The following is a 24,884-nucleotide window of genomic DNA, read 5'->3' as shown; positions in this document are numbered from 1 at the left end:
CTCCTCCCAGTTTAGTATCATCCGCAAATTTGCTGAGAGTGCAATCCACACCATCCTCCAGATCATTTATGAAGATATTGAACAAAACCGGCCCCAGGACCGACCCTTGGGGCACTCCACTTGATACCGGCTGCCAACTAGACATGGAGCCATTGATAACTACCCGTTGAGCCCGACAATCTAGCCAGCTTTCTACCCACCTTGTAGTGCATTCATCCAACCCATACTTCCTTAACTTGCTGACAAGAATACTGTGAATACTGTGGGAACCCTAAATTTAATGTAGGGTTGCATGCCTAGAGCCCAGTTTACAAACAACGTGGATACTCTTATAATGCTAATTTTCCTGTAAGCAGCACAAACAATTCAGTATAAAACTGCCCTAGCTTCAGTAGAAATGACTATTTAACAATGTGTTTTGGTTACCCTTTGAAGTTTTTACCTAAAATCCACCACTCCCCTCTTCCTTCAAGAGTACTACTAAGGCATGGTTTTCCATGGGTGCTGAGCACCTGCAGTTCACCAGCGTGGCTGAGGCTCCCATGCACCTCAGATTATGTATCTATGCTGTCCCTTGAGGCAGATCTCCTAGGGACAGTGGCAGTGCAAAACGCTGCTGCACTCTCCAAGGGCTGACTCTCATCTCAAGCGGAGCAGATGCTGCTGGTGATAGGGTGGTATGAACTGCAAGCCCCTACAATAGTGGGGATGAATCAAGCCCAAATTTTATTTTGTACCTATACCCTAATTTTCGATCACAAATGATTAATTTCTATGCACAGAACTTTTTCCATTTTGGTGTCGTCTCATGAATCAATATGTTAAAATTTTTCCTTTTCCAACAAAATGGCAGTGGTATCTTTTAGCTATACTATGACTTTAAATACAAAATACTGTCATTTCTACTAGGAGTACTTTACTGACTCTTTTTTTCATGAAAAAAAAATCTAATTGAGAATGGCAAGGAAGGGCTGGTTTACAGGCTTAACAAGATAAGGAGCTTGGTTGCGGATCCAGCTGCACTCTAGAGGTTCTGGTTTGATTCTTGGCAGTGTGGGTTAGATTTGGAATAGCATCTATAGTAATTGGCAGGGAATTTTCAGATCTTAATATACCAGGCGTGCAGGAGGAGGGAGACTGGCTGAAAGAAAAGAAAACAGAATATAACAATTATGGGGATTTATATTGCCGGTGCTGATTTTCAGAATAAGAAAGCAATCGAGTCCTGTGGTTCAGCGGGCTAACACAAACACGCTGCCCTTTACAGTACATTTCTGGACCTTCTTATATCACTCCTTCCTTGGAGATATGACCAAATCTTACTACCACATTGGTCTTTCAGGCATGTGGCCAGGTCTCATTAGGATAGTTGGTCAACATCTAGTCTTAGCCTTATGAGAAAATACTAATCAGCAGTGCTGACATTTGACCAAGCATGTATAGGACTGTGGTTGTCATTTGGTTAGGTTCTGTCTTTTGTGGATTTAGAGAATTTCTCCTTCAATGGATATTTTATTAGATCCTAGAAGGATGGTGACTGAATGAGATGGAATAAGTGGGACAGAGATGATCGCTGTGTAGTGCAGCTATCAGAGATGCTAGAGATGCTGTAGTGAACCTGATGTCTTGAAATGCTATTTATTTTGATAGCCTGGCACTCAGTTCAATTGGTCTCAGGATCAGGCCTTTCAAGAGGGATGCACTATGTATTCACAGGAGCTATCTTTTCAACTATTTGATTACAAAAATGTACATGTTCAGCTGCTGAAACAGGAGATCATTAGTAAGCTCCTGCGCTAGCTCTGGAGCAAGGGGTATTAGGATAGATAAGTGCACTGAGCAATTTAACTCTGGACTATGCAGCTTATTATAGTTCTGCAGCTTTAAATAAAGCTTAATAAAGCTTTTGCAGCTCTGTCAATATATCTGCTCCAGCAAAAGAAACTTACTTACACTCCTGGTAAAATATGCTGAATTATTAAGCTTTGAAAGTAAAATACCTGTGGTTCCAGCAAATTACAAGTTCCACTTTCAAAGCTATAGAACCCAAATAGCTCCCAAGTTTTCTTTTCCGGATTTTTTTTTAAATTGGGGAAGTTAATCTAATATTGCTACAAGATGTGAAATGTTCTCAAAATTTATGAAATCCTAAGAAATTAAGATTTTACCTGCAACATTAGTGTATCACATTTCAGATATGGAACTTCTGTACCTGTTTTTCTTGTTATATGTACACTTAGTAAATGCCATAAATATATACCATGGGATGTGGAATGCTGATGAGTTACATTGCATTAGAAGCACTAACTTTTAGAATTTCTTGAATGTTGAGCCCTTGATTTCACAGTCTTCACTAATGTTAGATTTCAAATTTAGTTTCCCTTTAAAAGAAAGGAAAATTGTATTTCACCTCAACCAAATTAGCATATGCTAAAGTACATATTGCCTTGTCTACACAGAAGTTAGAATGTCTTCGTTAGAGCATGCTACCTTCTAGTCAAGACAAAGCCTTAGACATATCCCTTGATAGTTCCCACGTAGGGACCTGCTCACCCACAGGGGATGGGGAGGTAGCGCCACCCAGGCCAACTCCACCCCCAGTCGCAGCTCTGCTCCCTACCTCAGGCCAGCTCCACTTCCAGCCCAAGCTCCTCTGCAGAGCCAACTGCACAGCAATGGGGGTGGGAGTGAGGACAGATTCAATTACTGGTGTGTGTGTGTGGGGGGGGGGGGGGGGACAGGAAAAGTTTGGGCATCGCTGCTTTCGACACAGACATTGCTCCCCAGCAAAGACAGTCCAGGAGCATGAAAATAATCTAGCAGGAATATGTGGCCTGGCTTTTTTGTGCTACAATAAATGCTTCTCTCTTTCTGCACATGTGTGTAACATAACTAAATTTCCTCAGTTACGTAGCCTTTGATTGGAAAAGACGGAGGGTGGAACTAAGTGGAGTTTGATAACCCTGGACTGAAGACAATAGTTTCTGGGATAGTGGCCAATTACAGGGAGGAAGTAAGGGCTGAAATGTGGGGAGACGGGCAACTGCACAAGTCAAAAGAACTAAATATCACCCTTTAACGTAGTCTTTTCAATGCCAGTGACAATATTTCTGATTAAAACAATTAAAGTTTTATTCAGTTTGTTTATTACAGTGTTAGTAATCTGGAAAAAGATTTATAGTAATAATTTTCATTTTTTTTTCTACTGTTAAGATTTTTTTTATTACTGTGCCTTTGCCAAAAAACGCATTTTAAGAGCTTGGATTCAAAATTAAATATGACCTCAGTGCTTTAAAACACAATTACAATAACTATCCATTTAATAGTTCCTTAAGATTTTTTTTTACTATTGACATATGCTTAATATACTTATGTCAGTTATTAAATACATTATTTTATGCTATGCTAGCCAGTTAATATATTCCAGCTGCTATAGTAAATATGACCAAAGACAAGGTATGTTGAGGAAGTGTTACATAAACCGCTTCCTAGATTAAATTGCCACATTGTCTAATATAACATGCCATACATAGGTAAAGAAAAAAACCTGCCATACTTGATAACAGAGAAATGTGTATTATTTATATGGAACAGAACAAGCCAATTTTCAAGAAAGGCACTTACGTGGCAAGGTTATTTATTAATGAGATAGTACACAAGTTAATGGAACTGCAACACAGATTCACCAAAAGCCCAGTGGAGAGCAATCTCTAGGCACAATGCACATTTTTTGAAAAAAGATGCTGCTGTGCTTCAGAAAATATTTAGCCATCATATAAAATGCAGAGTTACATAAATTATAATGTTGCATCACCTCACAGGTATAGGTCCTGATCCAAGTAGCTACACTCGTACGACCATGTTGAGTCCTGTTTACTTCAGTGGAACTTTGTATGCACTTAAGAGGCTGCCAGTACAAATTCCTTTGTAGGATCAGGACCATAAACTGCAACTTTGATTGAATCCCAGATTACCCTCTCTGGTGACTTCCCATATACACTTTTAAGAGTGGATTTTTGTCCATAGGCTGGTGGAAGGTTTCATCCAACTCAGAGGAGATACTGAATGTATCAAGTTGTACCATGCTGTAGCTTCAACAATAAATTGCAAATGGCATGAGCCATGAAAGCTGCCCTTCCCCAGACCTCTGGGTAAAGGAGAAGATATTCAGATGAATCTATTCACAGATCAAAAAAAGCTCATAATTAGGAGTAAGAGTCCTGGTGCACCACTTTACAGCTTTTCCTGAACTACCTGGAGGATCTAACAAAGTTGTAGTGCAGTATTTAGCAGAATTTCAGACTAGAGAATCATGTCTACATAACCATCATAAAGGGGAAAAGTTCACTTGAATTGGGGTGCAAGAGAGAAATATGACGCTTTTAAAGTAGGGGGGAAATTAATGGAGTTTATAATGTTATATACATTTCCCTGGTTGGGGTGCTGGAACAGTTTGTATAGTGAGGGGTACGGAGAGCCATCAAAGCAAACTGTATATGATTGAAATCACTTCAAGCCAGGGGGTACAGCAGCAACCTTAGTTCCAGCACCTATGTTCCTAGTATTCAACAGTTAGAAAATTTATCTTCTGCTGTAGAAGTCATATGCTGCCAATGATTCATTATTTGCTTATATTTTTCATTTTTCTCTCTTTTTCAGCTGTAGAATACAGGATAAATCTATCTTGCACCAGGATCTGCCAGATTTTTGGACAAAGTTCAAAAAGACTTGCCAAAATCTAGATAAAATTTCCCTGCCTTTTTCCCCCCTTCAATCCTTCTATTACATCACCTTTACCTGCCCACCATACCCTCAGATTCCCTCCTCAAATCCAAATACAGCTCTCTTCTTAGAAAGTTTCTGCATCCCAGCAGCTAAGGCAGCCTCCCTTTCAACTTCCCGTCTGTCTGGGACTTCCCACTTAGTTGAACTCCAGAGAGTATGTACGATTTCAGAACTTCGGTCATACCATGCATACCAGAGCACAACTGGTATGCATGGTATTTTTTTTTGGTATTTTTTGGTATGCATGGTTTTTTACCACAACTGGTAAAAAGTTGAAGAGCTTGGGGCCCAGTAGACAGACTTTCAGACCTGATGCGCCATGCAGATTCCCATGGGTAGGGAGCTACAGGCAAGACTGATGAGGAAGGAATCAGGGCATGGGCTAGAAAACAGTGAGTAGGGATTCGACTCATGAAGAGGGAAGTTTGGCTGAAATGGTTTGGTTAAAGTATACCTAAATACCCAGTCTTTTGGAGGCCCCTTTTGGCATTGGAGTTTACAGAGTCTTATTTTAATGATAATTAACTGTAAATGTTTTTTTAAAACAGTGCCTTTATTGTTTTTGTCGATGCACTCTACTGTTTTCAGTACAGTGATGGGAGCCTGCTTAGTAACTTGTAGAAAAGTGGAGCTTTTCTTTCAGCTTAAGTAAGATGTAAATAACATATACAGTACACTTAGGTGATCTGGTGGCCTACTGTGCTGCCATGCAGGGAATTGAAGTTGAGGATCTCAGCTGGCATAAGCTGGAAGCACTGAAGCAGCGTGCTTCACAGTCTTATGTCACTCCCCAGCAAATCCCTCTGGCTGGCTGAAGGAGTTCATTGCTTTCAAAGAGCTTCTTGAATGAGGACTGCAGTATGCTTACTCAAATGCTGGTTTGTATGCTCAAATTCCCCCACATATGTAGATGCAATTGAAGCATATACAAACACAGTGAATGGTTTTGCACATGAAATAGTGAGGGTGCAGTTACATGGACCCTTAGAAAATACACAGGTCCACAGATGTGTTCAAAGACAACAAATAAATGCTTTGCAGCTTGTTATTCCTGCCTATGATAACTTATGTTGAACCACGGACTTCTGTGATGTGTATTTGAGGAATAGATGGTAGGCAGCAAAGTGAATTTTTCAGTTGGTATTAACATTTTGGGGAAACCGTAGTCCTGCCAACATCTAGTGAGTTGCAAATGTAATTGAAGGATCAAGAAAGACTGAACGTTTTGTAGAAATGTACTGAGATAATAAAAAAACCAACAACCCACTAACTTACTCACTGAAAGTAACCTTTTGAAGAGCCTTCTGAGAGGTCTATCCCTTCTAGTCTGATCTGGCATCCTTGGGTGATTATGCCTAAGGACTTGGTCTTCCATGTAGAGCATGTGGGAAGGTTAGAAAGTCATGGACAGCCCCATATCTGACCAACTCTTTGCTCAAACCATCAGGGTTTCTCCTAAGCCTAGTCTAGACGCTGAAAATGAATGTGTCTTTGGCAAATGGTAGCTAACGCATGTTAGTTAACACATGTAGAACCCGGTGCAAACAAAGACTGTGGTATTTAAAAATGTGTTAGTGGGTTGTGGTCAATGCCTATTGTCAATTTTTTGCTTTATTCTGACTCACTGAGCTTCCCAGCAGTATTCATATCTTAGGTTTGAGATAGAGATGAGCTTGTTTCTCCCTGTCTGTGTCTCCAGTATTACAGATGTCTATCCACCTTTCTCCCTATACCCATTACAGAACTCATAGGCTGCCACCAGCAGTTGACACAGAATTATATCTGCTGTCTTGCAGCAAGTGCTGCCTCACCTCTCTTGGATGTTTCTGCTGGTCAACAGAAGCAGTTGGGAAGTCCCGTATTTGTTAAGAGGAAGAGGAGAAGATTTGTGAGTGCCCCAAACACTCAAAATATTTTTTTTAAGGAGGGCCACATCCTGATTACTTCACACCCTTTAAGTCCGGTTGAATCAGTGTGATCAGTCATGTGAGTAAGCATAGTGGGATTTAGCCCATAATAATTATTCCTTTTTTTTTTTTTAATTAAAACCAAAGTTTTTCTTTGACTCAACTTCATGTTTTCTAAAAAGTGAGCTTAGTGACTCTAGCAACTCTTCACATGAACTCAGAACTTTGATAAAATCTTAATCCGGTTAGGATCTTCAAGCAATTTAAAATGAAAAATGAATATTTGGTTTCTTTTCTGATTTTTTTTTAAATCAAAACTGCAGCACCCTGTAGGACCCATGGGCAAGTTTGATTTCAAATAAATTATTGACAAAAGTGGCACAAGGGAGCTTTACCTAATGAGAAATTGGCATTCCCATAACTGAGTCGTCTTTTGCCATGCAAGTGGATGCCTGGCTGGTACACAATGAAAGGCTGCAGAAATCTAAAATGAGCAGAAATTGCAGAAAAAGGGAACCCTTGTATGAAGAAACTTTGGATTTTTTCCAAGTCAGATATGGGGCTTGCTTCATTGCCTAAGGTTAGATGTTAAGAAGCAGACCCAAGTCACAGTGCTGGGCACACTGGTATACTCCACTAGCTAGAAGGGGCTAAGAGTACTGCAGGAGCTGATGCTCTTAACTAGCAAAGCAAAAGCTGAACCTCGGTTTTGGTTTTGGTTTTCAACAGCAACAGCTGCTGCACATTCACGTGCCACGTTGATCTCAGCTGAATCCTGGTCACTAGAAAGAGGCATGATTTAGGAGTGTGAGTACAAGACTGGGAGACAAACTCTTGAGTCCTAATCTTGGCTTTGATATTGACTCCTTTTGTGTTCCTGATCAAGTCACATGGGACAAACTTTGGCACCAAAAGCTAGACTTTGTAATCTATATTTAGACATCTAAATAAGTGTTCTAATTTTCAAAGATGCTGAGCAGCTGCAATTGCCACCAATTTCTGTGTGTTTTGTGGATGTTCAGCACTTCTGAAAACTTTATGTAATGGATTTAGAAGCCTGACTGTAGGCACCTAGGTTTGAAAATAGGCTTCTTGTCAAATTCTCAAAAGTGGCTTCTAATTTGGGGTGTCTTTATTTTTGGCTGGTTTTCAAGGGCTGAGCACCTGCAACTGCTGTTGACTTTAGTTGGAGTTCTGGTTACTTATCACCTCTGAAAATCAGGTCCTAAAGTGAATCAAGGTGGACACCCAATATTAGAGGTCATTTTTGATCATTCAAACTTGAACTTCTCTGCCTCAGTTTCCCCCATCTGGCAAATGAGGATTTATAATGCCTAACTTTCAGAAGTGTTGTGAGGATATTGTAAACATTAATATTTTCAAAATGCTTTGGAGATTATGAAAGTGCCAGGTAAATGCCATATAGTACTTTTAGAGCCAGTTGTGATACCATCTTGATACAGGAATGAGAGAAGTAACAATATAAACTCTAGTGAAGGTGTAGATTTCGCTCAGACCACCTAGCTGTTGACCGAACTCCAGATACCATGATTCATTCATGTTCCTACTATGTGAAAAGACCCCAGTGTTGGCTAGTGGTGGAAGGGTGGGGCAGACTGAGATCAGACAGTCATAGATGGGGGAGAGAACTGATTGGGAGCAGTAAGTGGGAGGATTGGGGGAAGTGGGATGGACTGGGAGCCAGTTGAGTTTGGAGAGTGGAAGACCTGCGATGGAGAGACTGGGGTAAGGCTCTTGGGCAGGGGTGTGCAAGAAGGGAGGACTGGGAATGGGTGTAGGAGGGGGAAATTGAAATCAGATGGCACCCCTATCTTTTTGGAGTGCTTGGCTTTGCAACCTTACTTACACCCACCCACCCACACACACACTGTGTGTGGTATTGTTTTTTGTTTTCCTTGAACAAACGTATTGTCTTCAAAAAAATTAAAAAAGTCCACCCTTCCACTAATGTTTTATTTCCTCTATTGGCCTACAATACAGTATCCCAGAACAGGATCTTGTTTGAAATCTATGTCTCTCTCTCTCTCTCTAGGATTCCGATCAAAACTCTAATGGCACAGAGCAATTGGTAACATTTAATGACCTTCTGCACTATCAGTTGAGTCTTTTGGGCATTGAAATTGATTTTCCTTATCTTGGCATGTGAAGACAGGAGTCTGATTCTCCTCAGATCTCTAACAAATATTTTATGGCACACACCAACAGCACAGGATATCTAGGCAACAGCTTTCTGGGCATCCAAGTGACAGGATTAGTAGCTACCCAGAGGCTGGTCTCTTAAACAACTTATTCTCATGTAGGTGGCTACCTTTTATGCCCTGATCTTGCAAACACACGTGTTTTAATCTTAACCATGTGAATAGTCCCACTGAAGTCAATAAGACTACTCATGTTAAAGTTAAGCATATTTATGTTTTCAAGATCAGGGTCCTCATTACAGAAGACCATTAAAGGCTAGTTGGTGTGAAGACTGAAATATTTTCTGCATGTAGTCTATAAAGGGAAACTTCTATGTATTTGAAATCCCTTTTCAAATTATGGTGTCCAAATTTCTGATTTGGGCTGATGCATACTTGTTTATTTCGGGGTATTCACATGAAGGAGAGATACTAATTAATGCAAAGTTTCCAACCACAAAGATCCCCTGGGAAATAAAATACTTGGGTAAATACCAACCAAAAAAAACTCAGTAGAATTTGCAGTATGTCACAAAATGACTCTTACCAAGTTTAAAATTTTTAAAGATATTCTTCAGTAAATGTTCAACTCTCATTCTCAATAAAGTCTTTAAAAGAACTATAATAGAAGTATTTCAGCAATAATTTCAAGTTTGGGGTGTGTTTTTCCATTTATTTCAACTCTCCGTTTTTAATCTTTTATTGCTAATGTACAGACATTTCATTTATAAGAAGCTAAATTAAACTACGTAAGAAGAATGTGCCTCACATGGGTTTTAAACTTTAAAAAGCTGCTTTGTTCGTTGATTCAGTTGTGAAAAACAAACACAACATAGACATAAGGCTATTTGAACTCTTTATTTGCCACATTTACAATATTAATAACACTGTTTCTAGAAGTTGTCACATCATGTAAAAGATCTTCATTCCAGACTGTCTTTTGGGGCCAAATTGAGACTGGATGCATGCATTTAATAAATTGTAGTCTCAAGTAGTCATTTTTGTAAATAATTAGCTTCCGTGAAAGAATAAGTTAGCATATTGTATGCATCTAATGTTGCAAATGTACATACAGCAAACTTTCCTATTAATCAACAGTCAAGCACTGTAAGTTGGGTCTCATACATAATGAATTGTGCTTAAACCTCATGGGTTTCATTGATAGAAAAATAAGAGAAAACACAAGTGTAGTAAGCTTCTGAATAAAATTTAACTAGATTGCTCTGCATCCTGTAATTGTTTTCAAATCATTAGGGACTAGATAATTCATCTGCAGTTTTGGGGTTTTTTTGTCTTCATCTATCAAAGAAAGACTATTTATATGACGTTAAGATGTTGATTAAATACATTTTTTTAAAATGTTCACATTGAAGCTTGATGGTACATCTCTTAGCTAAACATATTTTTCAATTTTATACATCTTTCTTTAAGAAAATCTGGTTGGCTGAGTGAATATTTGAAGTCTTGTTGCAATGCTGGTTTCATGCTTTAATTACTACTGAGTTGTACATGTGAAAAATATGATGCCGCCCATTTCTGTAAGCAAAAACCATTTTGATGCATAGGCTTTGAAACTTGTACTTAATAGATGATATAAATAAAGATTAAAATATTAAGACAGCTTATTTACACTTTAGCCTTGTTCCTACAGACAGGACTAGTCCTTATTCACAGAGAGAATCCCATTGACTTCAACAGGTCATCTCCCATGGATCATGTGAGCAAGGGTTTGTGTGGCAAAGTTAAAAATTGCCGTGAGGTAAAATAAGTGATCATTAGGAATGTTTTGACAAAACGTTTTTTTATTGGAAAATGCTGATTTGTCAAAAACAAAGGTTCCTGTGAAAAGTTATCAGTTATCAGATCCTGGATGGGATTTGTGATCAAAGTTTGTGTGTACGCCTGCCCATCTGTGTCTCCATGTTATTCATCTGGGATGTGGGAGACCCAGATTCAAGCTCCTGCTGTGCTGAAACCAGCAGGCTATAGAATCAGTCTCTCTTTCTCTGGCCAAATGAATATTTAATTATTTGTACAAAGTGGAATACCTGCAACAAGAGAGAGTCAACCCAGAATATTGGTTATTGCACTGACCTGGAATATGGAGGTTCAGGTTCTTGCTCTGAATTCGGCAGAACAGAGACTTGAACTAGGGTCTCCCATATCCGAGGTGACTACCCTAACTGTTGTGCTCTTGTCTGTGCTGGGGTGGGTCTCTCTCTCTCTGTCTCTGAAAAATTTCATAAGGTCTTGGTTTTGTCCTGATGCAAAACAGGAAATTTTCAAAATCTCAGATTTTCGCAGGACATGAAAAAGTATCCTGCTCAGCTCCAGTGACAATATTGAGTGACACAATTTTTATTGAATCACATCTTAAATCTACAAAAAGAACAGGAGTATCCTGTTCTTTTTGCAGATACAGATTAACACGGCTGCTACTCTGAAACCTATCTGAAAGCTAGTAACACTATGTTGATATTATAATATTTAAGTCATCAAACATGTCTCTTCCATAATGATACTGAACAAAGCAGATTCCCATCATGTGTCGGTGCTCTTGCACATGCACCCAAGTTCAACACTTTAAAGCTGTAGAATCCAGCTCTGGGTATATCACATCAGTTCCTGTCTTGGATTTCAGATGCCTTCGGGTGCTTGAATCACAAGTTTCTCTCTGAGCACAGTTGGTGGGGACATTCCTTTAAGATTGTTATACTATCTGCCTGGCCTTATAGGTGTAGGCTGGTTGGTCAGTACCTAAGGCATTGTTGAAACATGCTTCATTCCTGGAGGCAGCTATTGCCTACTGGAGCTTTGTTAGTAACTTCATGTGTCTGAGAGAGAGGATTCGCTGAAGCTAACAGGTATCAGAAAGGACCATGCAATACTGTCTGAAAAAGTATTTGTGATAACCGTGAAATGTTTCTACGTGGGAAATCCTTCATGAATCCTTAAGTCTCAGGGTCATTTAAAGTCTTTCTCATGTCATCAGTGTTATCGGAAAACTGTTTTGGCTACTAGACTGTTTAAAGACATCCTCAACTCTTTCCTAAAGTGGTGACAGAATTCCACTTTCAGTCACCCAGAAAATATTTTCCTTTCCACCTGTGTGCTGATTTCACTACGGTCTTTTCCATAAGCTTGATGTTAAAAGGCCCTTAAGGTTTTATCTATAGTCAACTAAAGCCCTTACAACGTCCATCCACATTTTTATTTTTGTTTGACATTAAATAGGTTCTGTAGTCTCTAACAAGGCCATGCCTAAATTGCTGTCAGATTGCATCACACATTCTTGCAGCCTAGCAAGACTACAAGGTCACGTCAAAGCCTATTCTTTATAGTGCATGTCTGCTACAGCAACAGGTCTCTGGTCTTTTTCCCTTAACAAAGAGATTAGCATGGCAGCCACGTGGAGTTCTTTACACATGTTCACAAAACACTTGTCTAGGTTGGGCCTCAATTTCAAATTAGGACAGAGAATGTTAGAAAACTTCTCTTTGGGTTGGAAGTCCCAAAACACTCTGGTATATTTATTGCATATTGTATTACGTTTTTCCCCTTTTCTAGCTGGCTTTGGGTGTAATTTTATCCCGCTCATCAAACAAACAGAAAAGCCTCTATTGTTTGTTCTGGAGTTATTACCCCTCTATTTTGAAAAGAAAATAAGTTTGCTAGTGTTACTGGGCAAGGTACCTTATATTTGTCTATATTACAGTGTCCCAGTTAAATTATTCCTAACAGAGATTCTTTTATCACTGTTGCTCATGAAGATAATTCTGAGAATTGATGAGCCTTTGGAATACACCAGATTGTTCAAAATCAAAATATGCGTTTTGAAAAGAAAGAAACCACCACTTCCTGTACAGGGTTATTGTTTTCTCTCTCACGCAAACCAACTTGTACATACACATCAAACTACAAAAGCTGCATATTGTGCTATGCTGTAAAATATACTTGGATATTTCCAGAAACAAATTATGAAATTTTCTATTAGAGATCCTTTAATATGCATGTTTGCCAAGTAGTTTTGCCTGTTAGTTGGTTATGAGAGTGTTTTTGTTGAAATTGAGGTTAAGAAACCTAGGGGAACTGGAGGATTTGGTAATGGGGAGGGATTAGGATTAAACTGTTCTCACAAGATTGGGAAGGATTTGGAAACTGAGTAGTGAGGTTCAGGGTTCATTTCACAAGACAAAGGGAGCATTTCCTTTCTCTTTTTTCTTACTTTCTCCTGTTTGCCACTCTTGCCCACCCTTTGTGAAGATAGTTCTTGGTTTCTTTCTCAGGGATCACCTCCCATCCACTGTTCTCAATGTCTGTCTTCACCTCCTTGCATCAGATATGATGGCACTATGCAGTTTCTTCCTAGCTCTTTGTTGTTCCAGGTACAGAGAGGGGGACCCGTGTGGCTACATGTCACCCCCTCAGGTGTGACGGGTTTGATTTTTTTTCAGTACTTTACACGCCTGGTTGGGGGGTAAACAAGGAGTAAGAGAGCAAAGAGAAATCTTGGAATTGCCACAAGAACCAGTGGCATGCCTGGCACCAGATTCCCCCTGCTGTGCCCTGGTCTGTAAGAAACTATCGCTCTGAGGGCAGAGAAGGGAAAATTTTCTGTAGGGCCCCATGGCATCTCAGCAGTAGAGACATTCTTAAGGCCATACTCTTAGCATTAAGGTCATAGAAAGCCCCAGAGTCCTTGTTCTTAGAATCAAAATATATTTAATACAAAAATATTGTTCATATATAACAGGGTTAATGGTTAAATGAATACATTCAAGGGATGTTTAGGTACTGAAATATTATGTTTAGGTACTGAAATAAACATACAATGTGACAGGACTGAATGTTTGCAGACCCTTACATTTGCCAAGTCTCTAGGGATAGCAGGATGTCTCAGACCAATGTATGATCTCACATGCCATATGTGCAGCAGTATCAAAATACAACAAGGTTAGTTAGTAATGGAGTGGCAGCCTTAATTCAGAGATAACTTATTTTAATCACATCTTCAATGTGATGCAAAAAATATAACAACAAAATGCTCTTTCCGTTGACATCTTGTTGATTTTTCAGGTCTTTATCCTTATTTCCAAAGGGACTACTTTATGATTATTCCATTGATATAATAAATATGCAATTATCTGAATCTATACCCATGGTCATTTGCTAACTGCACACTTATGGGATAAGGAGTAGAACTTGCCATTTTTATTCTTGTTCGATTTATTTCAACAACTTCAAATAAAGGAGAATCTCCATTCACTCCCAGCTCCTTTTTTCAGGCTAACCACTAGAGGTTGAGGTAATTATTACCGAGTGATAAACCCTTGAACATGCCTGATTAGATACAGTGGAAATTAGCATTATATGCTAACAGTACCTATTGTATTTAACAGTTGCAGGTACCTGTGTAACATTCTTAGAATGATTTGATCTATGTTTACAATGATTCTGCATCCTAAGAAAATTGCCATTTGAGTCATTGTGGTGCATTATGTTTTATTTTAAATGACAATGCAAGGTCCATTTTAGAATGTTTCAGTTAAATTTTATTCGACTTACTGAGGAAAAAGAAAAGGGATGCCACTCAGGAAGCTTTAAATAAAAGCCACACCAATTTGGAATATGGTTAACCACTGTGGCATTGTATCCCTAAACACAGTAATCGGCCTTCTTTGCTTCTCATAATGGGAAGGCATTTAGAAAACTTCAGAAACTTTCACATACACATACTAATATCTAACATTTCCTCAACAATGGTATTGAAGCCAGCTTGCTGTTTACATATTTGTTTTGAAAGTATTTCTAAGTTTGCCAATAGTTGCATGTGTCTTGGAAGATGCCTTATTAAACTGAAACAGATGTTTTTTATATTTTTCCTCTGTTAAAAACACACTGTTCCTTTCTATTGTTTCATGTAAAAAATACAATTCTTAGGAGAATCTAAAAACGGGTAAGAGAACCTCACCATCCTCTGTTTTGTAGGAGCAGGGGCCCAGTTTTTAGTTGTGAGGCTTACAGAAAGCAAAGTCAATAGAACCAGTCATGGAGTATAGTAAAAAGAACAGTATAACACAGCTGTTGCATGTGTGAAGTGGGGTGGTAAGACACTAGAGTGAACTAAACCAGTATTGAATTCCCCAGGCCAGTGGCTGAACTTTCATGAATGTCTTGTACATTACCACAATTGAGAATCAAACTGAGATATTTGATCTATAGGCAGCTGCAAACCCTAGTGGATCCAAAAGGGAGCCTCCTCCTGGCCAACCTGGTAGGAACTGTGCTAAGCTTGTCTCAGCCGGAAGTTGCTCTTTGTATGTTGTGCAGCAGCAGCTCAGCTGGTGATTAGCATTGCGGAGATTTTTGCTATTGGGCTAAGGCACTGTGCACTCACTAGTGGAGCGGTGAGCAGCAAGTTTCTAGATTTTAATATAACAAGCAAGGAGTTATTATTTGTATGCTCTGCTTGCTTGGGAAAATCCAGAGATGATTTTTTGAGCAACCATGTGGTGCTGAACTTGATGATAATTTGGATTTCTGGATTCTGCTGTAGGAAAGTCTTTAGAAGCCCCTCTGTCATAGGTGTAGCTGCTGTGGATACTGTCACACCACAGTTATGTTAATAAGAGGGAGAACAATGATGAGTAATACAAGACTTTAAAAAGAACAAGAATAACTTATTTTTAAGTAAAAACAAGAGGAGTCTTTGTGGCACCTTAGAGACTAACAAATTTATTTGGGCATAAACTTTTGTGGGCTAAAACTCACTTCATCAGATGCAACATTTTTAAGTGGACATTTTTGTTACCCATACAAAAAATTAGATTGTTTTAGGCTATGTCAGCTATGTTAAATGTCGTGTCATAAATCCTTACTTTAGGATCAAAGTCCATTTAACAGCATTTCATCCATGAATAGTTATTTAATACCAACAGAGAAAGAGTTAAAAAGGAGATCTAAAGTAGAAATGTGCAGGGTAAAGCAAAGGTTGAGATCTTTAGCACTAGCATAAAAAATCAATTTAAGATAAATTTTACTACTATAAAAATTCTGCAAATGTCCTTTTAAAAGTGGGAAATGCTAAGAAATACAGGTCACATTTTAATTCAGTTGGCAGACTAGAAATATAGCAAGAAATGGAACTTGTATCCTCCAAGGATGCTGGACAGCACCTAATTCCATTTGCTAACCTAAGCAAGTATAAGGCTTTACATCCCCAATAAGAGCATTTGTAATATAGGAAAATGCAGAACTCCCCTTCCCCCCACACCCCAAAATGCATTTTAAAAGAATGCTTTTCATTATACTAGCAAGGTTGCAAATAAAATGTGTGGCTTTTTCTTTTGAGGGAAGCCAATGAAATCCTTTAACAGAAAGGCAAAACAGTATATTTCAGTGAAAAAATATGGGCAAATCTGCCACACTTGGACACAAGAATACTGTTCTGAAATGCTTTTAAAATGTTTATGTGGTACCTTCATCAAGCTAACGTACACATAGACCTTTCCAATTAAACTGACGGTTATTGCTTGTTGAGAAAGCTGTGAAACTCACTGAAATAACGGCTCTTTAGTTTCTTGTCTTTCTTGGATGAATATGCTTATTTTATTTTCATGTGTAAAAATAAAAGTTAAGTTTTGTTATGTCGCAGTTCAAGATTCAAGCTGCCCAGAGGTATAGCATAGAACCTGTGGTTACTTTGGCTGTTATTTTGTTTGCTGTTGGCTCCTTGCCACTGGTGGCTGTATAGCCAAGGATTAAGGCCCTTTCCTTAGGGATCAGTGAGGGAAAGAACATTAACATAGAGGTTCCCCATCTTTTTGTTGATTCATTGCTGAAAGCTAGTTGCAAACATTTAGTGTAAGAATTAGACGGGTGTTTGCCTCCTAAAACTGAACAGGCAAGGACAGGAAGAAGCTGAGTAAGGGGAGCATGTATATAGTGCAGTACAAGGTGTTCAGAAACTTCCAAAGAAACATGAAACACCGAGTAAAAGAAACTTCACCTGAGGGAAAACATTACTTAATTCAGCTCACCTACTCTAAATTTGTTCTGATAAATGTTTTGGGGCTTCCTTTGAGTCACCTGTTGAGCAGGATATAGTGGGGCTTAACTGTGGCTATGAGTCTCAGAAACGTTGCTGGCTGGACGTTCTGTCTGAGCATCGATCCTCTAAAAGCAGCTGCTGTTGTAAAGTCAGATATTTTTGAAGGGTGGTAGCTTCAAGAAAGAAGGGAATGCCACTTTATACATCTCAGAATGGGAGGGGGGAAGTGGAGGAGAGAGGGCAGTAAGTCAGGTTGTATAGTTTATTTGCCAAAAAATGTAGTTTTGGTCAACCCAAAACTATTTGTGAATTTGATACGCATTTCTGAATAATTCCATACCAAAAAAAAATTGGAGGGGATGAAGGAAGATGAGAGAAGGCAGCAGCCTCTCTTATAACCTTTATCCCAATAGTTAGAGCATTCATCCAGGATGTGGGAGAGCTGAATTAAATTCCCTCTCCCAACTGGAGAAGGGATTTGAACTTGGATTTCCCTTATTGCAGGAGCAAATCAGAATGACTAGGCTATGATGTATTCTGGAGCAGGGCTCTCTCAATTTCTCCTGTTGCAGCTGCTCCACTTTTTATAAATAATTAGTCCCTGGAGCAGGAGTTTGAACTTGGGTGCCCCACACCCTAGGTGAGTGCACCACAGCTCATACAGTAGACACAACAGATGTTGTAATTAAAGTATATTTTTAAAGGGAGAGGAATAATTTGGCAGATCTGTATTATGTTGTTTATTCTAAAAATGGAACTAAGTCTAGATTGTGCCTTTTGGCAAAGCCTCAAGCAAGGGGTGATGCATATACCATAGCTCCCCAGCAATAGCCCAGGGGGCATTATGCCTCAGAGACACCCTTCTGAAAAACAGTACCATTTCTGTTTCCCACTTACTCTCTCTCCCAGGAGTAAGAGGTAATCATTTTGCTTCTAGTTTATACCAGAAGAAATTTATGACCTCTGTGCCAGCTCAGCTGTGCAGGCTGATGTGGTGGGAGGTGGAGCCAAGACTCTGGCTATTCCTCACCCACTTGTTCCAGGGAGAGGGGATAATAAGTGAGTAGCCAGCACAGGGGTATAAGAAAGGTTCTTACTCTTCCCTTACTTCTCTTCATGTTTGAGTAGTTCAAGTCGTAGCCTACCTATGACTATTAAGCAAGCAGATGTGATCCTGGGTGAGGTCACCTGAAACTTGAATGTGTATGGTGCCACTCTTGTTATATGGATCAGAGAAGTCCATTAATTTTGTGCTGTTGCAGATTTCAAGAGTTTTATTATTTTATTACAATGAAATATACTGAGAGAGTTCCTAGAGTCTCCAGTCATATAGACCTATTGTACTGGGGATATACAAACATAATATAAGCTAGTGCTTGGCCCAGAGAGCTTGCAGTCAAAGGCCCCAAGCCTTTGAAACTTATGTGAATAAGTTTATGTACATAAATAATCCCATTGAATTCAATTCTTTGACCAATATTTTTAAATCCCAAAAGAATATAAAAAGTGTACACAACTTTTACAAAGCACTACAACAACAAAACCCTCAAAATTATAGTCTGGCCATATAAATAGGGAGAAGAGCAACAAGTTTGCATTTAATAGGGAGGCTGCTGGCAAGCTAGATGCACAGTTGCATCTTCTTCCGTGTCTTCTGATTTTCTTTTGTTTTCTTATATGCCAAACAATCAATTTTTTAACTTACATTTTTAATGCTTTTAACCGATTGTTTAATCATCTGTTGCATGCTGTCTATCTCCCTGGTATTTTAACTTTCCCACCTTTCTTTCTCCATTGTGCTATATTATTTTCTTGCTATTCAGCAATGTGGCCTTCAGTGCTTAACAATTAGAAAATGACTTGGCATTGGGGAGAATTGCAAGGCCATTTAATCATGCACAATTCAAACAGATGAGGGTTTCACTTCTGAGAATAAACCCTAAAATAGCTTCTGACTGTACATCATTTATCCTATCCAGAGGCAGAGACAAGAGTAGGTGTCTGATTACATTGCTATCCTGTTGTTTTCAGTTTCATATGCATTTGTGGATCAAGCATTTGAGTTGGTTAGGTCTTGTTGCAGAGGTGCCTTGTGGCAAAAACAGACTTGGAGTCTTTTATGTCATTACTGATACATCACACAATTTTCATTTGCTTAGGTTTCCTAGTAAGAGAAAATATTTTGTTAAGTGTCTGGTACTTTGGCATGCCGGGAAATTGTCTAGGGTTTCCTCCACAACCCCCATCTGAGTGACTGAAGGGACCAAATAGCCTTGCTTTATTTCCCCCAGTCCTGATGGGATTTTTCTATATCTTTATTACTACTAGGAGGATCCCCGCACTTTTACCTGCTTTTCACCTATTTCCACCCTCAACACTTTGCCTTGTAGCCGCCATTCTCCCATCAGAGAATTGGTCTCCTAAGTTTGTAGTACTGTCAAGGGAAATACTGTTGAGCCATGAATGGAGTTTCCTTTTCCTGGGACTGAGCATACCTGCAGGAGAAAACAAGAAACCAGGACTGGAATCTGTACAGGTGGTCCCTTGTGACAGCAAAAGTACCCTGAGTAGTCCATGAGGTAATTTCCAAACAGTCTGTTTTACAATAATCAGAAAATTGCTGGATGCTTTATCAGGAAGGATAATAAACACTGGGTGCTGAAAAGTTTTTGGCAGGCTTAAAGAAGGTGTGGTTGCTCTTTTTGGCATTGATTCATGATGTCAGCTCTGTATATAATCATTCATAGATTATTAGAAGACTCCCACACACATCCTTTCTCCTCTATGTATTGCTAGTGGGGCATGTTAATTTTATTAGTACATAAAGACAAATTAATTCTCCTGAACTTTGAGAGACACCAGCAAAGGCTTCACTGTCCCACAGTGTTGGATGTGCACTGCCAGGAAAGCTCTTGTAGGGTTCTGGATCAACTTGCTTTACTCTGCAGAAAGTATACAGATTAGGAAGCAGAGTGACAGTCAGAGGAGAACTCCCCACTTTTCAACAGCCGATGTCCAAATGCTCTGTCACTGAAATCTCAAATGAATATATTAGCTATGCAACATTTATGTACTTCGTGTTGCTCTTACTCAGAAATCAAGTGAATTGAATATTGTGCAATACGATGCTGCACACAATGAAAGCAAGACCCGCCAATTTACTGCCCTTCCCCCTCCCGCACCTACCCCTACACAAACCCCACATAGTCTTAACAGCAGGAAAAGAAGAAAATCATGTATGGGGCGGGGGGGAGTAAATCCTGAAATTTGTAGGCGCTATCTGCAATATTTGTTACATTCTGACATATTCTGAAAATCTAAGCTGTTATTTAAAAGCAAACTAATTCTCAGTTGCCTCCCTTCACTCCCACAAGTGGAGGGAAGCAGAAACCTGACAATAATAGCTGGAAAAGGAAAGTGCTGGTTGCATGGAATGCTATTTCCTTTCCTCTGTCCCACGGGAAAACTCCATGGTGGTTATCGGACTCTGCTAGGTGTCAGGGAGAAAGAAAGAGAGAAAACCTTATCCCTAGCGCAGCTATAACCACTGGGACAATGTTGAGGATATGTCATTTTACTATCCTGTTGATGGACTTGTGCATTTTCAGTTCTGGTGTCCCCTCCACCATTATTTACCCCCACCTCCCCCCCCCGAGCCTGTTTTTTTTACATGGTTACATCTGTGCGTGGTATTCTCCCCTCCCTAGGCAATGGATATCCAAATAGGTAAATTAAAAAAGAAAGTCCTATATTTCTCACAAATGTTGTTCTTTGTTCACTTTGTATTGTCATTGCAATTCTAAAGGTAATGAGGAATCTCTTTGACTACTGATGTTCTGAATTGTTTTACATGTGTCAGATTAGTAAAAGGCATTGGAGATAATGAATGGGATTAAATTACTGAACATTTTAATTAGGGGGGGTGTCTATATATAGTCTCAATACTTTAACAGGTATGAAATATTCATTTTTATAATGCAAATACAAAAATATGATATAGTATACATTTCAGTTCACCTGCACTGGAAAGTATATAACAATAAATATCACTCAGGCTTTTTGCTCCAACTAGACACAGAGCTGTGGCTTTATTGCAATTCCTTTTCTAATTTGATTTTCATTTTTCCTTATGTAGTAGCATTCTGTGTTAGTGTTTATGAGAGGAAAAATAAGTCCATGTAACATTTAACGTTTTTCTTCCATTTAATGTAATAAGTATTTTCTCTGTGTCTTTAGCATGCTAAAATCTTCAGCAGCTTGGCTATTAAACTTATTAAACTAATGTTATCGCTTTTCCAGGACTAAGGAAGCCTCAGTTACTTGTGAGGTATGCGAAGGCCCAGAGGAAATGACAGAACCACTGAAACAGTGCACAGCCTGGCTTCAGGCCTACTTCTGTGAGCCCTTGATGACCGAGAAACTTCCTATGCCTCCCTTTCACCATCCAGTTTTTGAACAAGGTCTGTAACCAAGTAATACTTTAATATTTTATGTAAAATGTTTTGACTTGATTAACTATCACTTACATCACATTCTCATTTGGACTACACCAGTGTTGGACATTTTACATTGCTCTAAATAGAGCCTGCATGTAGTGTACTTTAGCTACCAAGGGTTGTAATTTCCAACTGCTCCAAATGGTTGTGTTAGTTTTGGCACAAGTTTCCATAATTCTTGGCAAAGACAGTAGAAATGATGCAGTTCAACTCTTGACGTTTGCTGGCTGAAAGGTTTAAATACGAACACATCTGAATGGCAGTAAATTTTTCAATAAGCCTATTGTTAACTTAAACTATCTTTTTGCCAACACAGGGAATGAGGCTTATAAATGGACAATTAGCCACTTCTATAAACACAGTTGGTGACAGTTATGTAACATTAGGTAGCTATGTTGTATCTTTTTTGATCAGTTTTAAAACTAATTCTCAAAATTATTACAGATGTTTTAATTTTTTTTAATAGGTACAAAGAGCAAGTATTCCTACCCAAGCAACAATATACATACATTTAAATAAACACATTGCTTAAGAGAGAAATTTCCCCCTTATCATGTTCCATTTATTGCTTTTTTTTTCCTCAAGACATAAAAGTCAATTACATGAAGTGAAATTGTCCCCAGTAAAAATCACAGTAGTTTGCTTTCTGCAGTGGCCTCTTTCTTCTCTCTCCATGAACGTAATCTTTTGACTGTGAATAATATGTACATTTTAAGGGAATTGCATTTTAATTAAATATATTTAGAATGCTCTCTGAGAAATTAGGTTCCATAACGATGTGTTTATTACCCAAAAAAGGAAACTAGTAGCCTCCCTATTATGCACTCTAACACAGCATTGATGTTTCCAATATAACCTTATCTTCAATAACGCAGCCATAAAGATTCCAGTGCAGGTATAAGGGAAAATATGCAGTCTTTTTCCCTCCACTCCATGTTTCTGCACAATATGCAGCCAGAATGCAGCAAGCACCACTCTGTGAAGACAGAACAGAGGTGCCACTAGGAATGCCAGTAGTGCTGAATGGCCCATGGAGTTTGAGTCTGGGCAGCGTGGTGACCTACCATGTCCTTCTTTGTACTGCACTGTGCTAGAATGCAGCACTGAAGGAAGCACAGTATGTGTCTCCAACACATCACAGCTTCTCCTGCTGTGCTGCTCCACATTTAGGAGTCTTAATTTGGGGTATAGCATGTAGGGTCTCATTTTCAAACATACTGTAGTTGCATACATTGCCTATGTTGCACCTACAAAACATGGCTGCATGCACATGTAAAACTGACATTATCATGCACAAAATAGGTAATTGTACATGCAGTTAGTTGCACATGCACAAATGAATGCATATGCATGTTTTGTGGTCACAAATTTCACCTGTTCATTATTGCTTGTAATTTTTATTCAAAAACCATTCAGGTATTTATCAGTTTTCTTTTTGTTTCTTTTTCTGTTTGCTTTCTTTATTACTTTTCTGACTTAATCAGCTTTGACTTTAAAAATGAAATTTGGCAAGCAGTTGTTCTATGGTGTGATTGTTTTTAGAAGGGGAAAATAATTAAATCACTGTGTATCATGACTCTTTTTATTGAATTGATTAATGAATGTGATAGCAGTTATTTAAATGCAACAGCTGAGATTGTCTCGTTATAGGGCAAGTATTGAGTAAATAACATTTTAAACTTTTTTCTCATCCCCTTTTTGCATGACTATAAAGACTTAAATGGAGCTAATACAATATCACATTTTATACTGGGGATAAAAAAGTTTTTATTCAGAGATATTTGAATCTGTGTAGTTAATGAAATGGAGATGTAGAAGTTCTTGTTTATATCATCCATATTTAAAAAAGAAAATTTGGGTGTATACAGTAGACTGCTACAAACTGCAAAAACATTGAATTCAAAAATGTCAGTTCAGGTTGTGCTGCTAAAATGTAGCTGTTAAGCCCATGGAATGATCACCTGAAAAAGTGCCACAGATTTTCCACTGGTTGGAATGAAGTAAAGCACTTTGACATGTTTCATTGCTGTTTAAAAATCTTTTAATATAGATCAGGGTTGAGGCACGCTGGTGGAGCAGGGAGGGGAAGGTTGCACGGCTGCTCTTCTTCCTGTATCTGCTCTTTGAATAAATAAGGTATTTCAGTCTCCAGGACTATCAACCAGCAGCTTGAATAAGCACTTTAAAATGAGCCCTTACACCACAAAACTCTGCTGGTCATGGTTTACGTGAGCAAAAAGCTCAGGATTCAAACTTTGAGCTTGGTTAATGAAATATAACAGTTCAAAATTCATAATTACAGATTTTATTTTAGCTACTGTTTTCAGGATCTTTCAGGATCCAGGTCCTACAGAAATTTGCCTTCATGGGTGATGACCCATGGTAACTTCATGAGCCTCCTGGGCTGTTCACCCACAGAGGCTACTCCTTATTCTAAGAGGAGTAGCTGCAACAGCCACAGAATGTGTAATGAGGCATTCTGAACCACTCCCTTCCTAGGAACAGCTGCTCTGATTTTGCTAGCCTAATTGCTCTATGGCAATTATGTCATTGTCAGTATTATTGGGAGAGTTCAGAGATCAGCCAAGAAGAGAAAAGAAAGATCCACTGAGGTAAAATAAAAAGAAAAGGAGTACTTGTGGCACCTTAGAGACTAACCAATTTATTTGAGCATGAGCTTTCGTGAGCCACAGCGCTCATGCTCAAATAAATTGGTTAGTCTCTAAGGTGCCACAAGTACTCCTTTTCTTTTTGCGAATACAGACTAACACGGCTGTTCCTCTGAAACCTGAGGTAAAATACTTCTTTGGGCAGGAAGGGAGAATAAGCTGCCTCCTCCTTACTGATTTTTCTCCCTTTCCACTCTCTAGCAACAGCCAACTAGGCGAGTAAATTCAGTAAAAAGCTGAATTAACTGCTGCTTCATATGCAGGGTTTGAAGGCCTTGAGAATTCAGTACTACAGAGTAAGAGTAAGGTTCTGATATACAAGAATTCTGCTTCTCCCAGGTGGGTCTGAAATTCTTAGCTATGGAACAGGTGTGACTTTTTGGAGGTTAAGGCTTCTGCAGGAAGCCTACCTTTCATTGGCCTCCCACTGAGCCTGGATTGTAATGTTTAGTGACCTTCTATACTACACGTTTAGTTTTTTGGATCCCTGAAATAGGTTTTCCTCATTTTAACATGTACTGATCCAGGTTTTTTTTAATTTAGTTCAATTATCTTGGACTTGAGACCAGGTGTGCACATTTTATGGTAGAAAAAAGCAAGCATATAAAGGAAATGCTGACAGACTTAAGTGGCCAAACTGCACTGATGTGATATCTTTCTTTATATAGTCTCTTACTTTCTCTCAGTGATCATTTCATATAATATAAAAGTATTGTTGGAACAAATGGGAGAATGTCATATTGAAGACGTATTATAACTTCAAAAAGGTAATATTTGTA

General features: G+C 38.8%; 1 protein-coding gene across 1 annotated transcript in view; it reads left to right on the top strand.

Moving 5' to 3' along the window:
• MGMT (O-6-methylguanine-DNA methyltransferase) overlaps nucleotides 1–24,884 on the top strand; it is a 311,394-nt gene that overhangs the window by 244,033 nt on the left and 42,477 nt on the right. The window contains exon 4 of the mRNA XM_075131014.1: nucleotides 21,240–21,400. Within this exon, the coding sequence (XP_074987115.1) occupies nucleotides 21,240–21,400 (161 nt within the window). The remainder of the gene's footprint in view (nucleotides 1–21,239; nucleotides 21,401–24,884) is intronic.

The sequence above is a fragment of the Caretta caretta genome, chromosome 7 (genome assembly GCF_965140235.1).
Source record: "Caretta caretta isolate rCarCar2 chromosome 7, rCarCar1.hap1, whole genome shotgun sequence".
In the NCBI taxonomy this organism is placed as follows: Eukaryota; Metazoa; Chordata; order Testudines; family Cheloniidae; genus Caretta; species Caretta caretta.
The sequence above is the reverse complement of the archived record's forward strand: the minus strand, read 5'-3'. Positions and strand labels throughout refer to the sequence as shown.